We start from the raw sequence: 22,717 nt of genomic DNA on the forward strand, positions 1-22,717 counted from the left end.
GGGTATCGACCGAAGTTACGGTTTTCCAGCCGCACCAGTGTCGATTAAAATTGTTAGTGTTCTGCCAGCCAACTGTCGCTCGAAAAACGGCAATTGAGAGCTCCCTTAAAAATTTCAACAGGTCGTTGCCGCTAGCCGAGTCACTTTCTTCGTCAATATCCGCAACCGCGGCCTCGGCTAAGTTTGCATATTCTTGTTCCCCTTGGTTATGGGTCTGCTGTATTATATTATTTATCCGTTGGCGTCTTTGCCCAGATATACGATCTGACGTGTTCCGCCTTTTCTGAGCTTCGTCCTGTGTGACGTCGCTCTGTGGTTTCCCCCAATTGGTCTGTTGCCCAAAATTAGACATCGATGGGTCAACTTCCATAGGCTGCACTTGGTTTTGTTGTGGGGCCTCTTTATCGTTTGGCTTTGGCCAAGGATCACCCTGTTGCTGGCTATTTTGATTACTTTTTCCCACAAAATGTGGGTTCTTTTCCTGACCTCTACCTTGTCTGGCCTGGGCCCGATGACACTGTCTATTGCCGTCGCCTGAATGGTTTTTATCCTCGATCACCTTTGCATACGTAGCGGCAAATGCGCTTCTCTCAATGCTATTTTCGGCCTCGCGAGCTAGAGCTAAGGCGGATGGAAAATCCTTGGGCTGTGCCGGGAGAACGAACAATTTTAGCGGCCTCTTGAGGCCCGCTATGAATGCGTGTAAAGCATCATTCCCAATTTCCTCGTTGAGAATGGTAGCTGCCTCCTCATTATGAGTCATGACCAATTTGTTAGTGACGAGCGTGAGCTTTCTCTCGACTTCGTCATAATATTCATAATCTAGCCAAAGTGGGACGGATTGGTAAAGGTTCACACCTGCATTATGAGCATCCCTACAAAACAGGCGTATACACGTTAGCTCAGATCGATACTAACGTAGTTTTAACTCGTGGCACAACACGCTACACTCGTTACGAGCTCGACAAGGTGTCTAAAATAAAAAATACTACCGGTGTCGGAGCATCACACAGACTGTACCAGTGTAGTTTTTGAAAACTTCGTATGCATCTAGAGCAGATTGTCTCCAAGACACATATTCCTCATGATTCCCGTTGAAAGTTGGTACTGATTTTATGATATCTAGTTTCACTTCACATTTTATATTAGTGTCAATGGTCACTCTCTTATAAGTTTCCACCTGAGGGACACCTACAGTTAGGGCGCTCACACTAAATTCTGCACTCAGTCGTCGTTCCTGTTCGACGAGGGCTGTGTTGATTGCGCCTTCTACTAACGCTTTTATCATGGCTGGATCCATTTTAAATTGATTCTGTACTGCTCTGACTGGGGGCTGGTACAATAAGTCTAGGCTCTCGTCGCTGTCGTATTCGACCTTGTTTCTATAGTCCCAACTTACATGTTATTTTTCTTGGGGACGTGGATCCTAAATACCGTTGGGCGCCAATTAACTTATGGCGGTTTTTTAGTCCGCTCTTGGGGACGTGGATCCTAAATCCCGTTGGGCGCCAATTAACTTTATGGCGTTTTTTGGTCNCCTAGACATCGATGGGTCAACTTCCATAGGCTGCACTTGGTTTTGTTGTGGGGCCTCTTTATCGTTTGGCTTTGGCCAAGGATCACCCTGTTGCTGGCTATTTTGATTACTTTTTCCCACAAAATGTGGGTTCTTTTCCTGACCTCTACCTTGTCTGGCCTGGGCCCGATGACCCTGTCTATTGCCGTCGCCTGAATGGTTTTTATCCTCGATCACCTTTGCATACGTAGCGGCAAATGCGCTTCTCTCAATGCTATTTTCGGCCTCGCGAGCTAGAGCTAAGGCGGATGGCAAATCCTTGGGCTGTGCCGGGAGAACGAACAATTTTAGCGGCCTCTTGAGGCCCGCTATGAATGCGTGTAAAGCATCATTCCTAATTTCCTCGTTGAGAATGGTAGCTGCCTCCTCATTATGAGTCATGACCACTTTGTTAGTGACGAGCGTGAGCTTTCTCTCGACTTCGTCATAATATTCAATTAGATCGGTTTCACCCTGCCTAACCATTTCCAAGTGTGGACGTAATACTCGTAGGGATGTTTTGTCCGCATATGTGCAATCGAGTCTAGCTATGATTGCATCAAAATTGAGCACCGTGTTGTGCGATGTGAGCAATGCTCGAGCTGTTCCACAGATTTTATTTTTTATGATGGCCACAGCCTCGTAGTGTGTCTGACTACCAGTGTAGTTTTTGAAAACTTCGTATGCATCTAGAGCAGATTGTCTCCAAGACACATATTCCTCATGATTCCCGTTGAAAGTTGGTACTGATTTTATGATATCTAGTTTCACTTCACATTTTATATTAGTGTCAATGGTCACTCTCTTATAAGTTTCCACCTGAGGGACACCTACAGTTAGGGCGCTCACACTATTTCTAACTTTTTCGAGTTCCCTGCTAAATTCTGCACTCAGTCGTCGTTCCTGTTCGACGAGGGCTGTGTTGATTGCGCCTTCTACTAACGCTTTTATCATGGCTGGATCCATTTTAAATTGATTCTGTACTGCTCTGACTGGGGGCTGGTACAATAAGTCTAGGCTCTCGTCGCTGTCGTATTCGACCTTGTTTCTATAGTCCCAACTTACATGTTATTTTTCTTGGGGACGTGGATCCTAAATACCGTTGGGCGCCAATTAATTTTAAGTCGTGCTGGTCCGAGCTGCGGTATGCGTTGCGTTGGCTCCGGCGGCAGCGATTGGGTTCCCGTGGCCCGCTCTTGTAGCGGGGGACGGTGGTTGCCGTTGGCAACTGAGTTTTCTACAGAAGATTATGTTGAGAGGGTAACTGCCCTCTATTTCGTTGGCCCTTAAGGCTCAACAATATGATTATATCAATGCACGTTTTACGACTCGTGTCGGAGTTGATATGAACGCTCCGTTCATTTATTTGTCCAATTCTAAACTAAAGCTTACTTCTAAACCTACACCGAAACCTAGCCGGCGAGCCGTCCGCGCACACAAGAGATAAGAGCCGCCCGCGCGTAAACAAGATCATGCGATCGCTGGCGCCCAATCAGATAACAGAGCCGCCCGCTGCAACGGCATCTACTGCATCGGCGCCCTCCGTATCGGACTGGATAAGTTAGGGCGGCACATGATATTTCACATTTCTTGTGCGCTAAGTTAGGGTGTCCCATGTTATTGCTTATGTGTTAACTTATATATGTATTTATCGTGTTCGTCAACAAACATTTCACACATTATAGTTGGGTATTTGTAATCAGTAATTTCATTGGCTAACCAGAAACGAGGAGGGACCTGTGAGACCCTTCGTACGCTTCACAGCTTTTATACCCGGTACTCAGTCAGTATATCTGTACCTTAGCTTTTTTTCAAATTTTATATTTTACATTTTTTCTACATCTTCAACCCTTCTCCCACCCACACGCCCTTTTAGCTTACCACACTCCCCCAGTGACCCACATTTCATGAACAAGCAACAAGCAAGCATAAGAAAAGATGCTGGACGGGGTGGGGTAGCCACTGCAAATTAATTTCTTCATTCTGCCTGTAATAATGATCCATTCTTATCAAAATTCGGTGATCTGATGGATATTCGGTAATTTCCTATGGAATTGCGTTTTTAGTTGTCTCTTATCTTTAAAATTGTGGATACAGCAGATATACGCTCTTTGTGTTGCGTGAAAGAGGCGGGGCGAAATATTGAAACAAACTTGATTCATTGTGATATATCATAATCTTTAACCAAAATCTTATGACTCTAGCTCTAATAGTCTCTGATAACTAGGCGTTAAACAAGGGGGACAGACGGACAGATATAGGCTATTGCTGCTGATAGAGAATATATATGAATAATTTCTTCCTACTATGCGTTATACACCCCCATTTTTCGAGCACAAATATACAATATACCCTATTTAATCTTCGAGTAGCGCTTAAATAAATGGAGTTTGGTTTCAGTGCTTCAAACGAATTGTTCCAAAAATGTTGTCCACGTGGAAGGCAATACGAAATGCTTCTACATTCTCTACTACTTCTCTGGGTTCGCCATTTCATTCTATTTCATGGGCAAATTCCATTTAAACTGTCGTCTGAACGTTCTGAACGGCCTTGAAGAGTTCCACCTTGGAGGGAATCAAATAAAATGCAGGCGAAAATGTCTCGACGCAAGGACACTGGCAGGCTACAACGGCATATTTAAAGGGATGGTATCAGCAGAATACAATGGCATTGTAATAAAACGAGCCATTGATCCAGCTAAAGTTACCCAACTTTTGCTCACTTGGGGCAGTACAGACGTCCTTGGGTGTTGAGCATAACGCGGTGCATCCAGGCAATGGGCTCTACAAACAAAATGCTGCGGCAATGATTGCTCTCGTGACCTGGTGAGGTCAGTGAGAATTGGCGTATTCGCTCAACAACCTAGCATGCGGGGTGTGCTTCTTTTTTCCGATTGGGTCTGGGCTGGCGTTTGTCGGCAGGAATCTTCATTGCGGACAGCCGACGGTGATCCCTCCAGAGGGGGCCTGTCCCGCGGTTTGTGCTTGAGGACATGCGACTTGGAAGCCAGAACGCGACGGCAACGACGACAACGAAAAACAATTGGCTCTGGATTTTCGCGCGTTATGTCTGGATCTGGTCGCACAACACTGTGGAAACTCTGTGGTAAAATTTTTGCCTTTCGCATTTGCTCCCCAGCAAGGCGCAGTCGATGCATTTTGTAGCGCTGGTAGTTGGGGTCGATTTTGCATCCCATGCGCTGAAACAGCTTCAGTTGATTAATAAAGCCTGAATTCGGTTGCACAAAGCGTCGCTTGGCCTTGACCAGCTCGAGGGCGGGTTTGAAGTTCAGATTGTGTCGTTTCATCATATAGGCAATTACCGTCGAGGTGCTACGGCTTACTCCAAAATAGCTAACGGCCAGGTAGGACACGGAATATTATAAACTGATTTGCAGCTGATTCGGATGGCGATGTGAACATGACATGCTTACCAATGAACCAGCACAATGCCCTGCTGATCCAGAGCTGAACTAATAAAGTTCACGCAGCCTTCTAGATGCTGCAATATGTCTTCGCGCGGCATGTCAGCAACTAAAATGGCACACTTCACTTCAATTGGGATCTTGAGCAATAACGTCCGGCTCCACTTACTTTGAATGTATTTTGTTGTAAGGAAGCCAGCCTCTAAAATGTGCTTCGGCAGTGGTACCGAATCCAGCGTGAGGATATGGGTAATTTTAAACGACTTCAGTGTTTCCATATGCGTTGCGGCCGTCAAGTTGCCTAGGAAATCAGCTTGATTGTGAAAAAATGAAGCGTTGACCTGGACCAGTTATGCTTACCCAGAAACAAGCCTGTCTCGATTTCATCAATGCTGACAGGCCCACCATCGAAGTCTTCACGTGCCAGGGAGCCAGAGTCCTGCGGCTTGCCCGATCGCGCCTGATGTTTTTGAGCCATTTCTATTGACAACTGATGCGCCCAGGAAGACAGCGTACCCAATGTTCACTATTTAATATTGGAACTATAAGCATGCTGGATGCTGGATACAGACCAGATCGGTATTATTATCTTTTTTTTTTTTGAGGTTTTATGTTACAGGTCTACCCTTGGGTAGAGGGGGATTATTTGGCCGCCCGCCTTTGCAAGGTGGAAATCGCCACGTCGAGATATGTAACTTGTTACAGTTTTACTCCAATTTTGACGATGAACTCGATTAAAGTTTGGTACGAGCTAATTTGTTCTTTTTCGAAGAATTTATAGATATTATTATATTTCCTTAGCGATGGGTAGTTTAGTCTTGTTGTGTTGTACTTGGTACAATTAAAAATTATATGCGATGAGTCATCGATAGTATCGCAAGTATCACAAATGTTACTTGCGACTACGTGCATTTTGGCAAGTGTGTGCTTATCAAATGCACTGCCGCTAAGCAGTCTATTGATCCTTTTAGCGTCAATGGCTTTTAGCTTATTTCTATTTAGGAACCATGGTTTTGTTGAGGTAGAGGGAAAAAGTGAGCAACTTCCTCTGCGTTTAACGCTGGCAAACTCGGCATACTCTCTCTCCCATTCTTCTTTCAGTATTCGGTGTATCTCACATATTGCATCTTTAAGATTCCATTTAACGACTGTATATTTTCCCAGTCTGTGTGCTTCTTAGGCTACCTTCTTTAGGTATTGGGCTTGACGGATCTTNTATTATAAACTGCTTCGCGGCTGATTCGGATGGCGATGTGGACCTGAGCTGCTTACCAATGAACGAGCACAATGCCGTTCTGATCCAGAGCTGAACTAATAAAGTTCACGCAGCCTTCTAGATGCTGCAATATGTCTTCGCGCGGCATGTCAGCAACTAAAATGGCACACTTCACTTCAATTGGGATCTTGAGCAATAACGTCCGGCTCCACTTACTTTGAATGTATTTTGTTGTAAGGAAGCCAGCCTCTAAAATGTGCTTCGGCAGTGGTACCGAATCCAGCGTGAGGATATGGGTAATTTTAAACGACTTCAGTGTTTCCATATGCGTTGCGGCCGTCAAGTTGCCTAGGAAATCAGCTTGATTGTGAAAAAATGAAGCGTTGACCTGGACCAGTTATGCTTACCCAGAAACAAGCCTGTCTCGATTTCATCAATGCTGACAGGCCCACCATCGAAGTCTTCACGTGCCAGGGAGCCAGAGTCCTGCGGCTTGCCCGATCGCGCCTGATGTTTTTGAGCCATTTCTATTGACAACTGATGCGCCCAGGAAGACAGCGTACCCAATGCTCACTATTTAATATTGGAACTATAAGCATGATGGATGCTGGATACAGACCAGATCGGTGTTAGAAACGAAGCTACGTCGTCCGCGCGGAGTTCAAGAACTGTTGCTGGTATATCGATACACCGAAATAGCACACATCGATACACCAATACATCATATATCGATACACAGATATATCATATATCGATAAGAGAAAGTTGGTCCAAGTGCTTCCATGCCATATGTTATTTAGGTTTTCGCGTCTCTATCAGATGTTGGTCTGAGAAGTATACTTGGTAAATAGAAACATCATTCTCTGCATCAACGACCTGATCAACGAGGTCCTGGCTCTGAAGGCGAGAGGGAATCAGGTGGTGGCGGCCTGACTTGACCTACAAAGGGCATTTGACTGCGTAAGAGTCGACACTTTAGAGCAGACGATGAATGTCATGCAGTTCGACCCGAATCACACTGCCTGGATTGCCAGCTTCCTGAGCAGGCGTCTACTCATCAAGGGCAAGAGTGAGGTTGAGATGAACAGGGGAGTTAGTCAGGGCAGCTGTCTCAGTCCAACTCTGTTCAACTTGTACACCGCAGAGCTGCACGAGATAAACGATGGCAATTGCTTACTGTTTCAGTATGCGGACGACTTCTTTATTATTTGCTTCCACAAGGAGATTGCCATTGCCAAACGTATGCTCCTAGGAAAAATAGACAGCTTTGAGGCAAGATGCAACAGGCTTTACCTTGCTTTCAACCCAGCCAAATCCAAAGTGGTTCACTTCAGCATCCGAAGAACCGAGCTGAACATTGAGCACCAAGGAGTCGAGATTAGACAAGTAGATCAGATAAAATATCTAGGCAGAACAATTTCAGCGAACAACTCAGCCTCTGTGCACATCGAGCAGGCCATTTCGGAGTCAAACAGAACCTGTGCGTTCCTAAGACTACTCAGTGGGTGACATTACGGTATCAGCCCAAAGAGAGGGCTTATAGTTTATAGGGCCTTTGTCAGAAGTAGACTAGAATACGCTTGCTCGTCTTTCAGCAACTTGTCCAAATCCGCTCTAGCCAAAATCAAATCTCATTGTAACCACCTCCTTAGAAAGTCACTAGGCTTAATCATTTTCACCCCAATCCCGATTATTTACCACATGGCAGGAGAACTTCCCCTGGAATACAGAATGAGATTCCTAGCGGCAAAAGAGTTAACCAAGGCATTTGCGTACAGTCTCCCAGCGAGTAGGACGGTGTCCCTAAAGAGGGACATAAACACGGGCTACGCCAAGGCATTTCGGGAGTTCGGTGATATTCTGGAGAGAATTTAGGTCTTTGAGAGTACAACTTCGCATTGCACCAAAATTAGGTCAGACTTGGACTTTTTTAAGGGGGCTGCTGAGAACAAACACAGCTTAGACCAGGCGGGCATTTTAGTTCTGCATAGGGAAAAAAGGGCACTCCTGACACGGGGAGGCTTCGAGACCTACTACACTGATGGATCAGTAGCTAACAGACACTCTAGCGCAGCTTTCCTACACGACAGCTCAGGTTTCATAGACAGCTTTTACACGCACAAAACCTTGTCATCTCTGTCCGCCGAGTTGCTTGCAATTGAAAAGGCCTTGGACCATGCTATTTCCCGAGGGTTTTCTCGTATCGCCATCCTAACGGACAGCAGAAACGGGGCTCTAATACTGGCAAGGAGCATTCAGGATAATTTTATCGCTTATAAAATCAGGGAGAAGATCCGTCAAGCCCAATACCTAAAGAAGGTAGCCTAAGAAGCACACAGACTGGGAAAATATACAGTCGTTAAATGGAATCTTAAAGATGCAATATGTGAGATACACCGAATACTGAAAGAAGAATGGGAGAGAGAGTATGCCGAGTTTGCCAGCGTTAAACGCAGAGGAAGTTGCTCACTTTTTCCCTCTACCTCAACAAAACCATGGTTCCTAAATAGAAATAAGCTAAAAGCCATTGACGCTAAAAGGATCAATAGACTGCTTAGCGGCAGTGCATTTGATAAGCACACACTTGCCAAAATGCACGTAGTCGCAAGTAACATTTGTGATACTTGCGATACTATCGATGACTCATCGCATATAATTTTTAATTGTACCAAGTACAACACAACAAGACTAAACTACCCATCGCTAAGGAAATATAATAATATCTATAAATTCTTCGAAAAAGAACAAATTAGCTCGTACCAAACTTTAATCGAGTTCATCGTCAAAATTGGAGTAAAACTGTAACAAGTTACATATCTCGACGTGGCGATTTCCACCTTGCAAAGGCGGGCGGCCAAATAATCCCCCTCTACCCAAGGGNCAGGTTTCATAGACAGCTTTTACACGCACAAAACCTTGTCATCACTGTCCGCCGAGTTGCTTGCAATTGAAAAGGCCTTGGACCATGCTATTTCCCGCGGGTTTTCTCGTATCGCCATCCTAACGGACAGCAGAAACGGGGCTCTAATACTGGCAAGGAGCATTCAGGATAATTTTATCGCTTATAAAATCAGGGAGAAGATCCGTCAAGCCCAATACCTAAGGAAGGTAGAAATTCATTTTATACCCGGCCACGCCAACATCCCTCAGAACACGGCAGTAGACTCAGCAGCCAAAGAAGCACACAGACTGGGAAAATATACAGTCGTTAAATGGAATCTTAAAGATGCAATATGTGAGATACACCGAATACTGAAAGAAGAATGGGAGAGAGAGTATGCCGAGTTTGCCAGCGTTAAACGCAGAGGAAGTTGCTCACTTTTTCCCTCTACCTCAACAAAACCATGGTTCCTAAATAGAAATAAGCTAAAAGCCATTGACGCTAAAAGGATCAATAGACTGCTTAGCGGCAGTGCATTTGATAAGCACACACTTGCCAAAATGCACGTAGTCGCAAGTAACATTTGTGATACTTGCGATACTATCGATGACTCATCGCATATAATTTTTAATTGTACCAAGTACAACACAACAAGACTAAACTACCCATCGCTAAGGAAATATAATAATATCTATAAATTCTTCGAAAAAGAACAAATTAGCTCGTACCAAACTTTAATCGAGTTCATCGTCAAAATTGGAGTAAAACTGTAACAAGTTACATATCTCGACGTGGCGATTTCCACCTTGCAAAGGCGGGCGGCCAAATAATCCCCCTCTACCCAAGGGTAGACCTGTAACATAAAACCTCAAAAAAAAAAAAAAGAAACATCATTCGATTAGATAAATTAGGCGAGACATCAATTCAATTAGTGAGAATGACTACGCTGCGACCATTCACCTGTGACGATCTTTTTAAATTCAACAATGTGTAAGCTGCGTGTGCAATGCGGAGGACTAATGGAGGCAACAACTTAATCTACTCTATTCACGTGTTCATTCAGGAATTTTGACCCACTTACGGAAACCTACGGACTGTCGTTCTATACGCAGTACCTGGCGAAGTGGCCGGAGTACTTTCAGCTGGCCGAGTCCCCCAGTGGTCAAATAATGGGATACAGTAATTCACAAAACACGAAATGTTTCATCACAATATTCCATAAATAATGTGCCTATCCTTTGCAGTTATGGGAAAAGTGGAGGGACTCTTAGACAACTGGCACGGACATGTGACGGCTCTCACTGTGTCTCCCGACTACAGAAGGCTCGGTCTAGCTGCACTCCTGATGAACTTCTTGGAAGACATATCGGAAAAGTAGCCACAGAGCCTATTCCCTCAGGAGGGAACCGAATAAGAAAAAATCATTCAACTGTTTTGTCTCTCTAGGAAGCGGGCGTACTTTGTTGATCTGTTTGTGCGCAAGAGCAACCAGGTGGCCATTAATATGTACAAGAACCTAGGCTATATCATTTACCGCACCATACTAGAATATTATTCGGGCGATCAAGACGAGGATGCGTATGGTAAATCAGTACACACTGTGCTTTGTCTAAGTACTTGCTAAATTTCTTCCCCTCACCGCAGATATGCGAAAGGCCATGTCGAGGGATGTCAACAAGAAATCGGTGATACCGTACACGCAGCCTGTACGATTGGAAGATATTGATATGAATTGATCCGTTTATTAGTATTTAGATATAATTCGTAAATAATCTAAAAGTGTTACTCTGCTAGTCTGGTTGTAACAAGACATTAGATCCCATTCACTGCTTGCAAACCTACAATAAGATCCCACTCTCAGTTACTTTTGTTTAATACCTCTTGACTTTTCAATAATTAAATTGTATTTTAAATTACATAAAGATTTCTTAAGCTGACGCGTAAATAACCGTATTTCAATAGAATGTTAAACACTTCTAAAGGTAAATAACGTAAGCGACTTGTTAAGCTCACATCTGTAAATTACAAGTACCTAACACAGTACACCCGCATCCTTTTGTAGCGCTTACGTCTGATTTTCTTTAATTTTCTTAAACGTTTATTGCAGATAAACATGAGCGAACTGCGTCGGCAAACCCATAACTAGCACCAGCAGCAACAGTCATTAAAATAGTGTTTGGCTTTGATCAGCAACAATAGCCGAGTCTATGTCTGTCTGTCTGTCCGTCCGTCTTGTTGATCTGGATCTCAGAGACTATAAAAGCTTGAGCCACCAAATTTTGCATCCCGACTTCTGAATGCTCACACTGTTACAAGTGTATTTCAATAATGAGCCCCGTCCCTTTCCACCCACCCAAAAGGGCGAAAACCTCCCAAGCCTACAATGTTGAAGATAAAAGAAAACTAAACACGCCATTCCGTAGGGAATGAATATATATATCAGATCACTGAATTGGGATCAGATGGGGTCATTATTATAGGCAGAATAAATAAATTAATTTGAGGTGGCTAAACCCACCCCGTACCGCAGCTTATATTTGTTTTTTGCACATTCTCTCATTTACACTCTACTTCTGCAGTGTGCGGCCTCTGCCTCTGCCGTGCCTCTGCAGTGTAGCTCTAGGGGAGGGGGCCGAGCTAAAAGAGTGTGTTGGCGTGAGCAGTGTTGTAGAGGTAAATGACAGATGAAGAAAAAACGAGAAGGGACGTGTGAGACGCTTCTTACGCGTCACAACTTTTATACCCGGCACTCAGGACTACATCTAGATGTAGAAGACATCGCCAACCATTAGATATCGTTCACATTACAGAACACGTAGTAAAAAGCCTACTAAATAAAATGCATCAAAAAAATTGGATCAGTTAATCGTATTTTCCAATTTATGAGATATTTAAAACAGCAATCAAATTGGTACTTTTTCCCTGCACATTCTGTGCAATAATGACCGCTAGGTTTCACAGCAGATTTTTCGAAAGTGGCGCCATCTATGAAAATTTCTGGTACGCAACTTTGATGGTCACTCTTTTTCTAATACAGAGCGTTAAAAACCGAGTCTTGGTTTAAACTTAAAAAAATTAGCTTTTGGCCACTGTTTCCGCAACTCCTCGCAACCAGTTCAGAATCAAAATCTCGAAATAAAAAGACAAGTGCTGCTGGTTCGACCGAGTCCGGAATTCACCTATTAAATGCATGTTCTTCCTCTTTCTCTATCGTATTCACATATTACATGTATGTTCTATAGCAACAAACTTCTGTGAGTATGTCGTAAATGCAACAATTCAATATCTTAATGCTATAAATTCATTTTACTTATACAAAATACTAATTGCTCCCGGCCATAAGCCCTTTGCGCTAATTTGGCGTAAACAGCCACCAAAACTGGTCATTGGGACAATAGTGCATCTGCACCTCAGCAGTGTTTTGTCAAATTTTAAATTTTTTCTTCATCTGACATCTACAACACTTCTCACACCAACACGCTCGCCGTGTGCTTCTACTGCGACTCGCGGCAGAAGCAGAGGCAGCGACCGCACACAAAAAAAAAAACAAATATATGCTGCGGGACGGAGTGGGTTAAAAGTCGGTAGAGGCACGGGCAGAGGGACGGTTAAGGCAGGGGCCTTAACAACAAGAGCTGCGGGACAGGGTGGGTTTAGCCACTGCAAATTATTTTCTTCATTCTGGCTATAATAATGATCCGATCGGATCACAATTTGGTGATCTGATAGATATGGCCATTCCCTACGAAATGTCGTTTTTAGTTTTCTTTTATCTTCAAAATTGTAGATTTGGGAGGTTTTCGCCCTTTTGCGGGGGCGGAAGGGGGCGTGCCTCATTTTTGAAATACACTGGTTTCAGTGTGAGCATATAGCAGTCTGGATGCAAAATTTGGTGGCTCTAGCTCTTATAGTCTCTGAGAACTAGCCGACAAACAAGACGGACAGACGGACGGACAGACGGACAGACAGACATGGCTCTATCGACTCGTCTATTGATGCTGATCAAGAATATATATACTTTATGGGGTCGGAAACGTTTCCTTCTGTGCGTTATATACAACAGTTATTCCCCACAAATACAATATACCCTATTTACTCTTTGAGTACCGGGTATAATAACCGCTAAGGTGCAGATGTAGTACTGAGTGCCGGGTATAAAAGATGTGACGCGTAAAAGGCGTCTCACATTTAATAACGGTCTTCCTTTAGCCTAGCATGAGTCAATAATGTCCTGCCATGAATTCTTTAGAAACTTGCCCAAACTGCTCTCACTATAAGATTTCCATAGATATTTGGTCTAGGGACAACCTTTTCGGATGAAGTTCAATTTCTAGCTAGCTTTCTTGGGTGTTTCACATCATTATCTTGTTGAAAGATCCTTTTGAGAGGGATTTTTCAAAATGGTTATGAATGTATTGTATTAAAAAGTACGCTGGCACACAAGACTTTATGAAATACGTCAACGCCAGGCTAGGAAGTACTAGTTCACATGGGCTGAAGCCAACATTCCCAGTGTTGTTTTTTTCAAGAATTTGGGCAGTAATCCGATATTTGTGAACGTCAAACATATTATTTTGATTCTGCCTTAACATGTAATAAAACTTAAGACTCATTAGTCAAAAGTATTTTTCGGCACCATCTTATAAAAGACAAGTTTGTTGCATAAGAAATCAATTTTCACTGTTTTTCTTCTAGTTGAAATTGTTATGATTTCCTCTCCGCACTAAAAACGAAAGTACCGCTATGTCAAAAAAGTCTTTCATACATATATTCATTTATTCAATTTATTTAAAATATTTTAATATTCATTTGTTTTGTTGTTTACTTTTTATAAAATACTTGCACTCAGCACTACTATTTCAATGAAAAGCCTATTTTAAGCGTATTTGGCAGTTTGCAAAAATTGGCATCATGAACAACGGAACATCACGCAGAGAATCCGATGAATCCGTAGCGACATATCCTTATGAGTCATGGTTGGACTCTACATGACTCATGAATCTACACGGAGCGATGCAGAGTAACAGGAGTGTATACGAGTGTTGATACCAGTAAATAGTTAAATAGCTATTTTAGTATAACGTAACTCACGTATGTATATTAAGAAGATGGCTAGCGTGCCTAAGAAGAATTGTCTTCATGACAACGATAGTTTAATCAATATTTAATGATGCACTTAGTATGGTGAATGAATAATCAGTGTGCAGAAAATGGCAAAGAAAGGCGGAGTGCAACAGCTTCAAGCGGACATCAGTACGGACGAGGAGTTTGAGAAATTTCTGCAGCGATCCGGGTTGCTTGGTATGCCTTGGAATGGCGCTGGGACTGAGACTGACACTGGGACAGTCTGACTTATTTATGGTCTGATATTTATGCAATCTTCTTCTTGCAGTTCTCGACATATACTCGGAATGGTGTGGACCCTGTCTGGGTATGGTGGGAAGTCTGCGTAAGATCAAGCTGGAGCTTGGAGGCGACAATTTACAGCTGGCCATCGTAAGACTAGGCTTTGCTTTCTTTGTTCATTCTCATTCTATCTTTTGCTTGAAAAATAGTGCAAGGCCGGTTCCATCTCCTATCTGGAGAGGTTTAACAAGAAGAGTGAGCCGACTTGGATGTTTGTTACGGTAAGTGCATCTGTCACAGATGGATAATCGTTCTTGTATGTATGTATGTATGTACGTTTGTTTGTATCTGGTATTTTGTAGAACGGAAAGGCCATCAACATCATGTTTGGCACAGACGTGCCCAAACTGGTGGCCATTATCACCAAAATGCTACAGTCAACCATGGCCAAGGAGTTCCATCAGTGCTATGAGATCACTGAACTACAACCCATCGAGCTCGAGCAGCAGGAGGTGACAAATAAGGCTCTACGGCTGGCCGAGAGCATTGAGCTGGAAGAGTGCAAGAGGAAGCGCTTGGAGCACCTGAAGTCTGTCACTGACTGCATCATGCAGAACCTTCCCGATATTGGAATAACTGTCTTTGGACCACAGGTCAACCGGGAAATGTTCAAGAAGCTCTCGGAGCCGGCTGATCCACTGAAAATTCAGTGCAAGGATCGCAAAGTCTTTCCCATAACGCCCAGTGACTTCACCACTGTGAACTTTGCTGCTGAGAATCCACTGGCGAGCGATGTTATCGAGCAATTGTACGACAAGGAGCTGCTGATGTGCTTCTGGAAGGTGGACGAGGCTCTTGGCAGTCCGCCCAACATCCTCCGGCAATACGCCCATGAGCTGACCAAGGATACCATTAAGCCACCGGATGAGTTCAATGAGGAGGAGATCACAGTACAACCCATAATAGTACCGCTTGAGATTATGGTGCAAATGAAAAGAAAAGGTAAGTGGGTGCTATGTGTTCATGTGTAACTATGTATGTATGTATGTACATATGTATATATTTGTGTAATGAGGGTCTGAAAAGGAGGCAGAAATATTACGAGTCGACGAGCTCAATGTCAATATGGAAGAGGACAAAGGCGAGGTGGAAATTGAAGCAGCAGAGGATCCGTACGATGTGAAATTGGAGAATACTAAAAATTATAAGAACGTCCGCATTCCTCCGATTTGGGTGCCCAGTGACCAGCGCACTCATGCAGCTCTAATTTACACATATTTCCGGGGGCAAACAACCGCTTTTTTACCGCCCGACCCTGATCCGGAGCCACCACACATTGTGATGACCTTCGACGCCTACAAGAAGAAAGATCTGGACATTCTCCTTGAATCCTGGCAAGAAGAAATTCCGCTTTATGGCTTCTTCACCAGTGACAATCCTCAGACAGCGGTTTTCATAGCCAATTCGGTCGAGAAGTACAATGCGAAACCCTACGTACCGTAAGTATCTCAGCAACTACCGAAAACCGTCCGAAATGCATTTTAACTATCGATCTTTTCCCAAACGATCGAAGCACCGATAAGATCGTCCTGAAGGTGAACAAAGTCAAGACCCAGACTCTCCCTGTGTTGATGGCTTACGGCCCCAACTATGTAAGTGCCAACTCGGTCATTGGCCACGAGGAGGCATGTCAGTTCTTCCCGGACAGTTACAAATCAGCATTGCAAGAGGAAGCCGAATTACACGCAGTGAAACCTGAGAAGCCAAAGAAACTCAAAAAGGTATCAAATTACCACAAATGATCATGAATGATACTAGAACCATTTCATATACGTATGCACATGTTAAGAACAAGAAGGGAGCTGATGCAGAGAACACCAGGAAGGTAGACGTTGGTCTTTCAGAAGAAGAAGCATTACAGGAATCAGATGAAGCGGCAAAGACTACTCCCGAGGAAGGTGCCTCCACGACAAGTAGTGGAGAGGACAGCTGCGAGAGTCGGCCACCCACTGCTGATGGCAACAATTCCTTTACAGACCGCGGCTCAGGTGTCACAACAAAATGAAGGAACTATGATTCTTGTCATAAAACTGAATGTACCTCAAATTCAAAGATGAATTTCATTTTGGGTTTCGGGGAAAACTCCGTTTTTATACCCGGTACTCGAAGAGTAAATAGGGTATACTTATTATTTGTGTATTTGTGCACAAAGTGAATGTATGTAACGCACAGAAGGAAACCTTTCCGACCCCATAAAGTATATATATTCTTGATCAGCTTCACTAGCCGAATCGATTGAGCCATGTCTGTCTGTCCGTCCGTCTGTCTGTCCGTCCGTCCGTCTTGTTGAGCGCCTGGATCTCAGAGTCTATAAAACTAGAGCCACCAAATGTTGCATCCAGACAGCTCACAATGTTAAAAGTGTATTTAAAAAATGAGCCCGCCCCCGCAAAAGGCGAAAACCTTCCAAATCTACAATTTTTAAGATAAAAGAAAACTTAAAACGGCATTCCGTAGGGAATGACCACATCTATCAGATCAATAAATTGGGATCCGATTAGATCATTATTATAGCCACAATGAAGAGATAAATTTGCAGTGGCCAAACCCACCCCATCCCGCAGCTTTTGTTGTTTTTTTCACATTCTCTCATTCACACTCTGCTTCGTGTAGTCATCGGCCTCTACCTCTGCCCGTCTCTGCCTCTGCCATGACTATGCAGTGTTTGGCTCTTGGGAAGGGGGGCGAGCTAAAGGAGCGTGTTGGCGTGAGAAGAGTTGTAGATGTAGATGACAGATGAAGACAAAATTTTAAATTTGACAAAACACCGCTAAGGTGCAGATGTAGTACTGAGTGCCGGGTATAAAAGTTATGACGCGTAAGAAGCGTCTCACACGTCCCTTCTCATACCAGGATTCGAAGAGTAAATATGTTATATGGTATTTGTGCACAAAATTGAATGTTCATATGTACATATGTATGTAACGCTCGTAAGAAAACCTTTCCGACCCCATAAAGTATACACAATATATTGATGATCAACATCAATAGCAGAGTCCATATAGAAATGTCTGTCTGTCCGTCCGACCGTCCGTCTTGTTGAGCGCCTGAATCTCAGAAACTATAAACTCTGTTTCGTGCAGTGTGTGGCTCTAAGGGAGGGTTAAAAGAGCGTGTTGGCGTGAGAAGTGATGTAGATGTAGATTACTTACAATGTAGAAAAAATTTAAAATGTTAAACGAAAATTTGAAAAAAAACCACTACGGTACAGATGTCCTACTGAGAACCGGATATAATAGTTGTGACGCGTAAGAAGCGACTCACACGTCCCTCCCCTATACTATATGGTTAGTGACACTGCAGAGGCACGGCAGAGGCAGAGGCCGCACACTGCAGAAGCAGAGTGTGAATGAGAGAATGTTTTTTTTTGTTTTTTCTCTCTCTTTATATTTACAATCTGTTTGTTTAAACAATAAGTAAATTTTCTAAATAATATTAAATTAACAGAAATAGCAGTTTCCTAATGAGCCCTGCTATTATATATAACATCGTTTCAGTTTGTTGGATTTATCTATCGGGGAGATCGAGAATGTGGTATCTTTTCAGTCTTCTTACTGTTAAGCTATTGTCTAACTTAAGGCTAAATTATTTCCATGGTTGTGGAGTCTGTCGATGTATTTCTTACTAGTTTTCTTTATTTCTTCTTTAATGGTTGGAATATTAAGATCTTTGTGGATATTTGCATTAGATATGTAAAACGGAGCATTGACAATGTGTCGCAAAGTTTTTGATTGGTAACGCTGAAGTATCTCAATATTTGAGTATATTTGAGAGAATGTGAAAAAAAACAACAAAAGCTGCTGGACGGGGTGGAATTTCTTCATTCTGGCTATAACAATGATCCAATCTGATCCCAATTCGGTGATCTGATATATATAATTTCCCACGGAATGGCTTTTAGTTTTCTTTTATTTTTTAAATTTTAGCTCTGGGAGGTTTTCGCTACATGGCTATATCGACTCGGCTATTGATGCTGATTAAGAATATGTGTATTTAACTTGTGATGTCAGAAACGCTTCCTTCTGTGTGTTACATTTCTTTCACACAAATTTACTCTCCGAGTACCGGGTTTATAAACTGAGAACTTGTGAACTATCGTATTCCACGGTTCTAACTGTGCTTTTATTACTCTCGGTATACTATCGGTATATCGATATTCCAGTTTTGTAGGTAGAAAGTACTCAGTCAGCTGTTTTCCCAGACGGAAAGTTTAAATTTAGTAAATTTAAATTGTGTAATTTCTGCATTCAAACACAAATTTTTTGTAAGCCTTAATTAATCGATGGATCCCAACTTGCGTAATGTAAGCACTTATAAATTATATAATATTTGCGGTAGTCCTAACTACACTCGCTTTTAGCTGAAAGATTTTCTTACATTATACAATAAAGTCACTGAGCTGTGTTTTAGCCGATGCGTGGATAACCTCAATCAGCGCGAGTTGGGCGGCCAAGAGGTGAGTAAAGCTGTGCACTTGTTAATTTCCAATCCTCATCAAGTGCTACTCTCAATCAGGACACTTGCGTGGACAGATGTGTCACCAAGTTCGCTCGCTTTAACCAAAGTATGATGAAAGTCTATGTAGATGTACAAACAACAATAAATACAAAGCGCATGCAAGAAGTTGAGGAGAATGCCAGAAAGTTGGAGCAACAACGAAAGGAAGACCGTCAAAAGGAGGAGCAAATTGAAAAGGAAGCCGTTACCGCTGGCACTTCGGTGTTGACGCCAATTCCTCCAGCCGCCTCAGGAAATTTATCCATGTAACAGTAGACTCTGGAGACGGTATGCCAAGCCGCAGCTGTTCCTTCTAATTAAGATAGTTAAATTAACCATGCCGAACCATTCAAATAGAAACCAACACTCAAATACACATGCGTAATACCTCCAATACGACACACGATGCCAGCGAAAATTTGCCTGCTTGCTCTCATTGGTCTGCCGGGAGCGGGCAAGTCTGCACTCAGTAACTGGGTCCTAACTAACAAGCAGGGTTCTCTGAATACATGTCAAATTGTTTACCTGTGCTACGACGACTACATCAACACGCGAGCTGAAGTGACATATAGGGAGCAGCGGATGGTTATTTTGAACATTTTAGAACAGCTAATACTTTACATCCAAGGTGCCGCAGATTGCCCACCACAAGTTCGCCGACCGACCAATAATAACAGCAACTGTGACTACCTTATCTTGTGTGACGACAACTTTTATTACAGCAGCATGCGCTATAAGCTATATCAGCTGTGCCGTACCTATGGCTGCATCTATTCCCAGATTTACATTGCGACCCCATTGGCTTGCTGCCTTCACGCGAATTCATCGAGGGGAGCAGACTGCGTGCCCGAACTAGTTGTCCGTAAAATGAACGACCGCCTTGAGCCACCCGGCCATGACGCTTGGGAGTGCAATAGCCTCACACTTCCAACTTTTGATACTGAATCTGTGTCACATTTGATTTGTCCGTTCATCATAAAATTATTCCATTTCCCAACGCTGCTGCCTCCTCTCACCCGTTCTCCCACGCAAACACAGATAAAGTCCCCAGCACATTGCCTGGATTTGGCACTGCGGGCAAGCATAAACGTGCAGCTACAGACTCTGTTCGAGACAAATGCTAAGAAATTGCTCAGTATGGAATTAAATAAGAAACGAAAAGAAATTTTAATACAATTTCGGGCTAAAACGAACGGCAAGCAGACAGATGCTGATGGTTTGAATTTGAATTACTATGTAAATCTGTTGAAATAAACTGATTCTGGTTGTATGGCACACATTGACATAGAAATACATGGTTAATTGGATTGGACTCGACGCTATACAAATAGTTTAAAAAACAATTTATGTATGTGCATGCTATTAAAACTATTTATTTAGGCAACAAATAAATGTACATCTACATAGGGTTTCCTATGCATTGACGACTTAAACTACCTTCACCTGGCTTATGTCGCGCTTCTCAATCATACGCATCTGCTTTTTCTTCATGCGTTTAATCTTTGAAGGATTCTTAATAACTTGTACGATTTCTGAGCGACGCTCGTTGGCCAAGCGACGCTCTGCGTTTTCCACGCGACGCTGGTGACGTTGAACGGCCGCTTCCTTCCTTTGAGTCTTAATTTCCTTTGATTTATCCTTAATGTAGCGCAATTCATCACGGAGAGCCGTATTTTTTTCAAATGACAGGCGGTTTGCTGTTTTCTTAATTGTGCTGAATCTAAAACAAAATATATAAATTAGTTTATTTGAAGATTTATTTCCCGCCGCAGCCAAGTCTTCACTTTTGTTTCGGAATTTTCCAGGGCCGATTGGATTTCGGTTGACCTCGTGGCACATTCGCCTGCAGCTGCGTTTTTTTTGTATTCGGCATTTTCTGAGGTATGGTTCCTACGCTTGCAGCATTCGTTGTCTCAGCTACGGCTTTGCTCATTTCTAAACCTTAAATTTCTTATTTTTGGCAAACAAGCGAATCTAAACAATGCAAACAGTGCACGTGTTAGTTAGTTGATCGATCTATCGATTAAATGTATTCAATAATATGTTATCGAAATAGATGATATGGATATACTGTATACTGTAGCAGAAATTATACCAGAAAACTTAGCCACTTAAATAGCCAATCCATAAGCAAAATCACTAACCACGTAGTATAGTAGACTCTCAACTTCCTACAAGCACAACGTCACCGCTCAATGTGCGTCTCGGAGACCAAGGCCTCTGCCAAAGTCCCAGCACAAGTATTAGTGCGTGTAGAACACGCAGCTAGAAGCCCTAGCTACATGTGTATTAGTGCGTGTAGAGCACGCAGCTAGAAGCCCCAGCTGCATTTGGATAAGTGCGTGTAGCCAATGATTTTGTAGAGCTCCAAACCTGATTTGTCTTGATTGGGGGATTGGTGGCCGGATCCAACAATAGCGCAACGCAATTTGATAATCACACATTATAAAAATGGCTACTCCCAAGAAGAGATTGCAAATATTATCAGGCAAACTATTATCAGGCGATTCGTGAGAAAAAAAACTGGTTCACAATAAGTCCAGAAAGGCACCGAATACAATTTTTACGGAACTCGAAGAGACAATGATAGTTCAACAATTTAAATAGAAACCCACTACTATCCCAGCCCTACTTAAATAAGCGAAAAACAAATTTAAGACGAGAAGGGAGGTGTGAGACGCTTCTTACGCGTCACAACTTTTATACCCGGCACTCAGTACTACATCTGCACCTTAGCGGTGTTTTGTCAAATTTAAAATTTTGTCTTCATCTGTCATCTACATCTACAACACTTCTCACACCAACACGCTCCTTTGGCTCACCCCCCTTCCGTAGACCCACACACTGCAGACTCGCGGCAAAGGCCGAAGCAGAGTGTGTATGAGAGAATGTCAAAAAAACAAATATTAGCTGCGGGACGGGGTGGGTTTAGCCACTGCAAATTAATTTCTTCATTGTGGCTATAATAATGATCCAATCGGATCCCAATTTGGTGATCTGATAGATATGGTCAGAACGTTTTTTAACACGTTTTTAATCATCCGGGATCAAATTGTCTTGTTAATTTAAAAGTTTCGGGTGTGAGGATGTTTTAGGTGGTGGTACGATGGCCATACTTCGCCATCTAGACCAACATTGATAGTATAATGCGAAAAGAGCATCCTTTGGACATAGAAGTTACTAATTTGCGACATAATAAGTTTGACTTTTGGGTCTGCTAGCGCCTTAGGGCGACCTTTGCTGTTTCGGGACAAAATTTCGAGTCTTTTCCACTCTGATCACCAGCGATTGCCTAGTGCCATGTTTTTCAGCAGTATTAGCTGTCGTATGGCCATTTTCAGTAAGCTACACAATAATATTTACATTTTCTAGATATTCTTCTGTCTCAGGTACAACATAGGCACTATTTAATAAATTCATGAAATCTGCTTCGATTATCATCAGAAATGTCTTAATTTAATGTTAATATTTCTAGAATATAAAATAAATACATTTAAAGTCAATTCTGTGACCATATTGTTGATTCGAAAATGTATAAATATAAAATAACGAAAATTGCATATATGAGTACATGCGAGTTTTTTTATTTTTTTATTTTTCTGGGATTGCCTATTTGTTAAGGACAAATATTATTATTAATATCTAAACAAAAATTGGTTACATTTGCATTTAGCGTTTAGAAGTTATGGGCGACGAAAGTCAGTTATTGTGAACATGTACTCATTATTGCTCCCCACT

At 42.7% G+C, this 22,717-nt stretch overlaps 6 protein-coding genes and 1 pseudogene across 10 annotated transcripts; 4 read left to right on the plus strand and 3 right to left on the minus strand.

The window, feature by feature from the left end:
- Nucleotides 1-3,535: 3,535 nt before the first annotated feature.
- LOC117590916 lies at nucleotides 3,536-5,572 on the minus strand (annotated as a pseudogene).
- Nucleotides 5,573-6,247: 675 nt separating this feature from the next.
- On the minus strand, nucleotides 6,248-6,859 carry LOC117590923 (dual specificity protein phosphatase MPK-4-like). Its single transcript, XM_034283957.1, has 3 exons — nucleotides 6,603-6,859; nucleotides 6,412-6,543; nucleotides 6,248-6,351 (listed from the first exon to the last, which is right to left on the minus strand). The coding sequence occupies exons 1-3, from the start codon at nucleotides 6,718-6,720 to the stop codon at nucleotides 6,248-6,250; spliced, it is 354 nt and encodes a 117-aa protein (XP_034139848.1). The 5' UTR covers nucleotides 6,721-6,859.
- A 173-nt stretch (nucleotides 6,860-7,032) lies between these two features.
- On the plus strand, nucleotides 7,033-11,021 carry LOC117590919 (N-alpha-acetyltransferase 20). 2 transcript variants are annotated; one of them, XM_034283951.1, is made up of 6 exons: nucleotides 7,033-7,050; nucleotides 9,966-10,066; nucleotides 10,140-10,255; nucleotides 10,321-10,450; nucleotides 10,523-10,659; nucleotides 10,721-11,021. In XM_034283951.1, exons 2-6 carry the CDS (start codon nucleotides 10,014-10,016, stop codon nucleotides 10,810-10,812), a joined length of 528 nt encoding a protein of 175 aa, XP_034139842.1. In that variant the 5' UTR covers nucleotides 7,033-7,050; nucleotides 9,966-10,013; the 3' UTR covers nucleotides 10,813-11,021. The 2 variants fall into 2 exon arrangements, with proteins under 2 accessions (XP_034139842.1, XP_034139841.1); XM_034283950.1 differs by lacking the exon at nucleotides 7,033-7,050 and having other exon boundaries at nucleotides 9,924-10,066.
- Nucleotides 11,022-13,913: 2,892 nt separating this feature from the next.
- LOC117590920 (thioredoxin domain-containing protein 3 homolog) lies at nucleotides 13,914-16,522 on the plus strand. 3 transcript variants are annotated; one of them, XM_034283953.1, is made up of 8 exons: nucleotides 13,918-14,167; nucleotides 14,257-14,377; nucleotides 14,469-14,572; nucleotides 14,632-14,703; nucleotides 14,785-15,424; nucleotides 15,498-15,921; nucleotides 15,996-16,203; nucleotides 16,272-16,522. In XM_034283953.1, the coding sequence occupies exons 2-8, from the start codon at nucleotides 14,287-14,289 to the stop codon at nucleotides 16,485-16,487; spliced, it is 1,755 nt and encodes a 584-aa protein (XP_034139844.1). In that variant the 5' UTR covers nucleotides 13,918-14,167; nucleotides 14,257-14,286; the 3' UTR covers nucleotides 16,488-16,522. The 3 variants fall into 3 exon arrangements, with proteins under 3 accessions (XP_034139846.1, XP_034139844.1, XP_034139843.1); XM_034283952.1 differs by having other exon boundaries at nucleotides 13,918-14,377; XM_034283955.1 differs by lacking the exons at nucleotides 15,996-16,203; nucleotides 16,272-16,522 and having other exon boundaries at nucleotides 13,914-14,377; nucleotides 15,509-15,711.
- Nucleotides 16,523-18,631: 2,109 nt separating this feature from the next.
- On the plus strand, nucleotides 18,632-19,458 carry LOC117590914 (mitochondrial import inner membrane translocase subunit Tim10B). Of its 2 annotated transcripts, XM_034283947.1 has the most exons (4): nucleotides 18,632-18,785; nucleotides 18,843-18,938; nucleotides 18,998-19,267; nucleotides 19,337-19,458. In XM_034283947.1, the coding sequence occupies exons 1-3, from the start codon at nucleotides 18,765-18,767 to the stop codon at nucleotides 19,247-19,249; spliced, it is 369 nt and encodes a 122-aa protein (XP_034139838.1). In that variant the 5' UTR covers nucleotides 18,632-18,764; the 3' UTR covers nucleotides 19,250-19,267; nucleotides 19,337-19,458. The 2 variants fall into 2 exon arrangements, with proteins under 2 accessions (XP_034139838.1, XP_034139837.1); XM_034283946.1 differs by having other exon boundaries at nucleotides 18,998-19,373.
- Nucleotides 19,352-20,416, plus strand: LOC117590912 (L-seryl-tRNA(Sec) kinase). The gene has a single exon (XM_034283944.1). The coding sequence runs from the start codon at nucleotides 19,385-19,387 to the stop codon at nucleotides 20,231-20,233; it is 849 nt and encodes a 282-aa protein (XP_034139835.1). The 5' UTR covers nucleotides 19,352-19,384; the 3' UTR covers nucleotides 20,234-20,416.
- Nucleotides 20,331-20,997, minus strand: LOC117590913 (coiled-coil domain-containing protein 86). Its single transcript, XM_034283945.1, has 2 exons — nucleotides 20,764-20,997; nucleotides 20,331-20,699 (listed from the first exon to the last, which is right to left on the minus strand). The coding sequence occupies exons 1-2, from the start codon at nucleotides 20,910-20,912 to the stop codon at nucleotides 20,408-20,410; spliced, it is 441 nt and encodes a 146-aa protein (XP_034139836.1). The 5' UTR covers nucleotides 20,913-20,997; the 3' UTR covers nucleotides 20,331-20,407.
- Nucleotides 20,998-22,717: the final 1,720 nt, after the last annotated feature.

The sequence above is a fragment of the Drosophila guanche genome, unplaced genomic scaffold (genome assembly GCF_900245975.1).
Source record: "Drosophila guanche unplaced genomic scaffold, DGUA_6, whole genome shotgun sequence".
NCBI lineage: Eukaryota > Metazoa > Arthropoda > Insecta > Diptera > Drosophilidae > Drosophila > Drosophila guanche.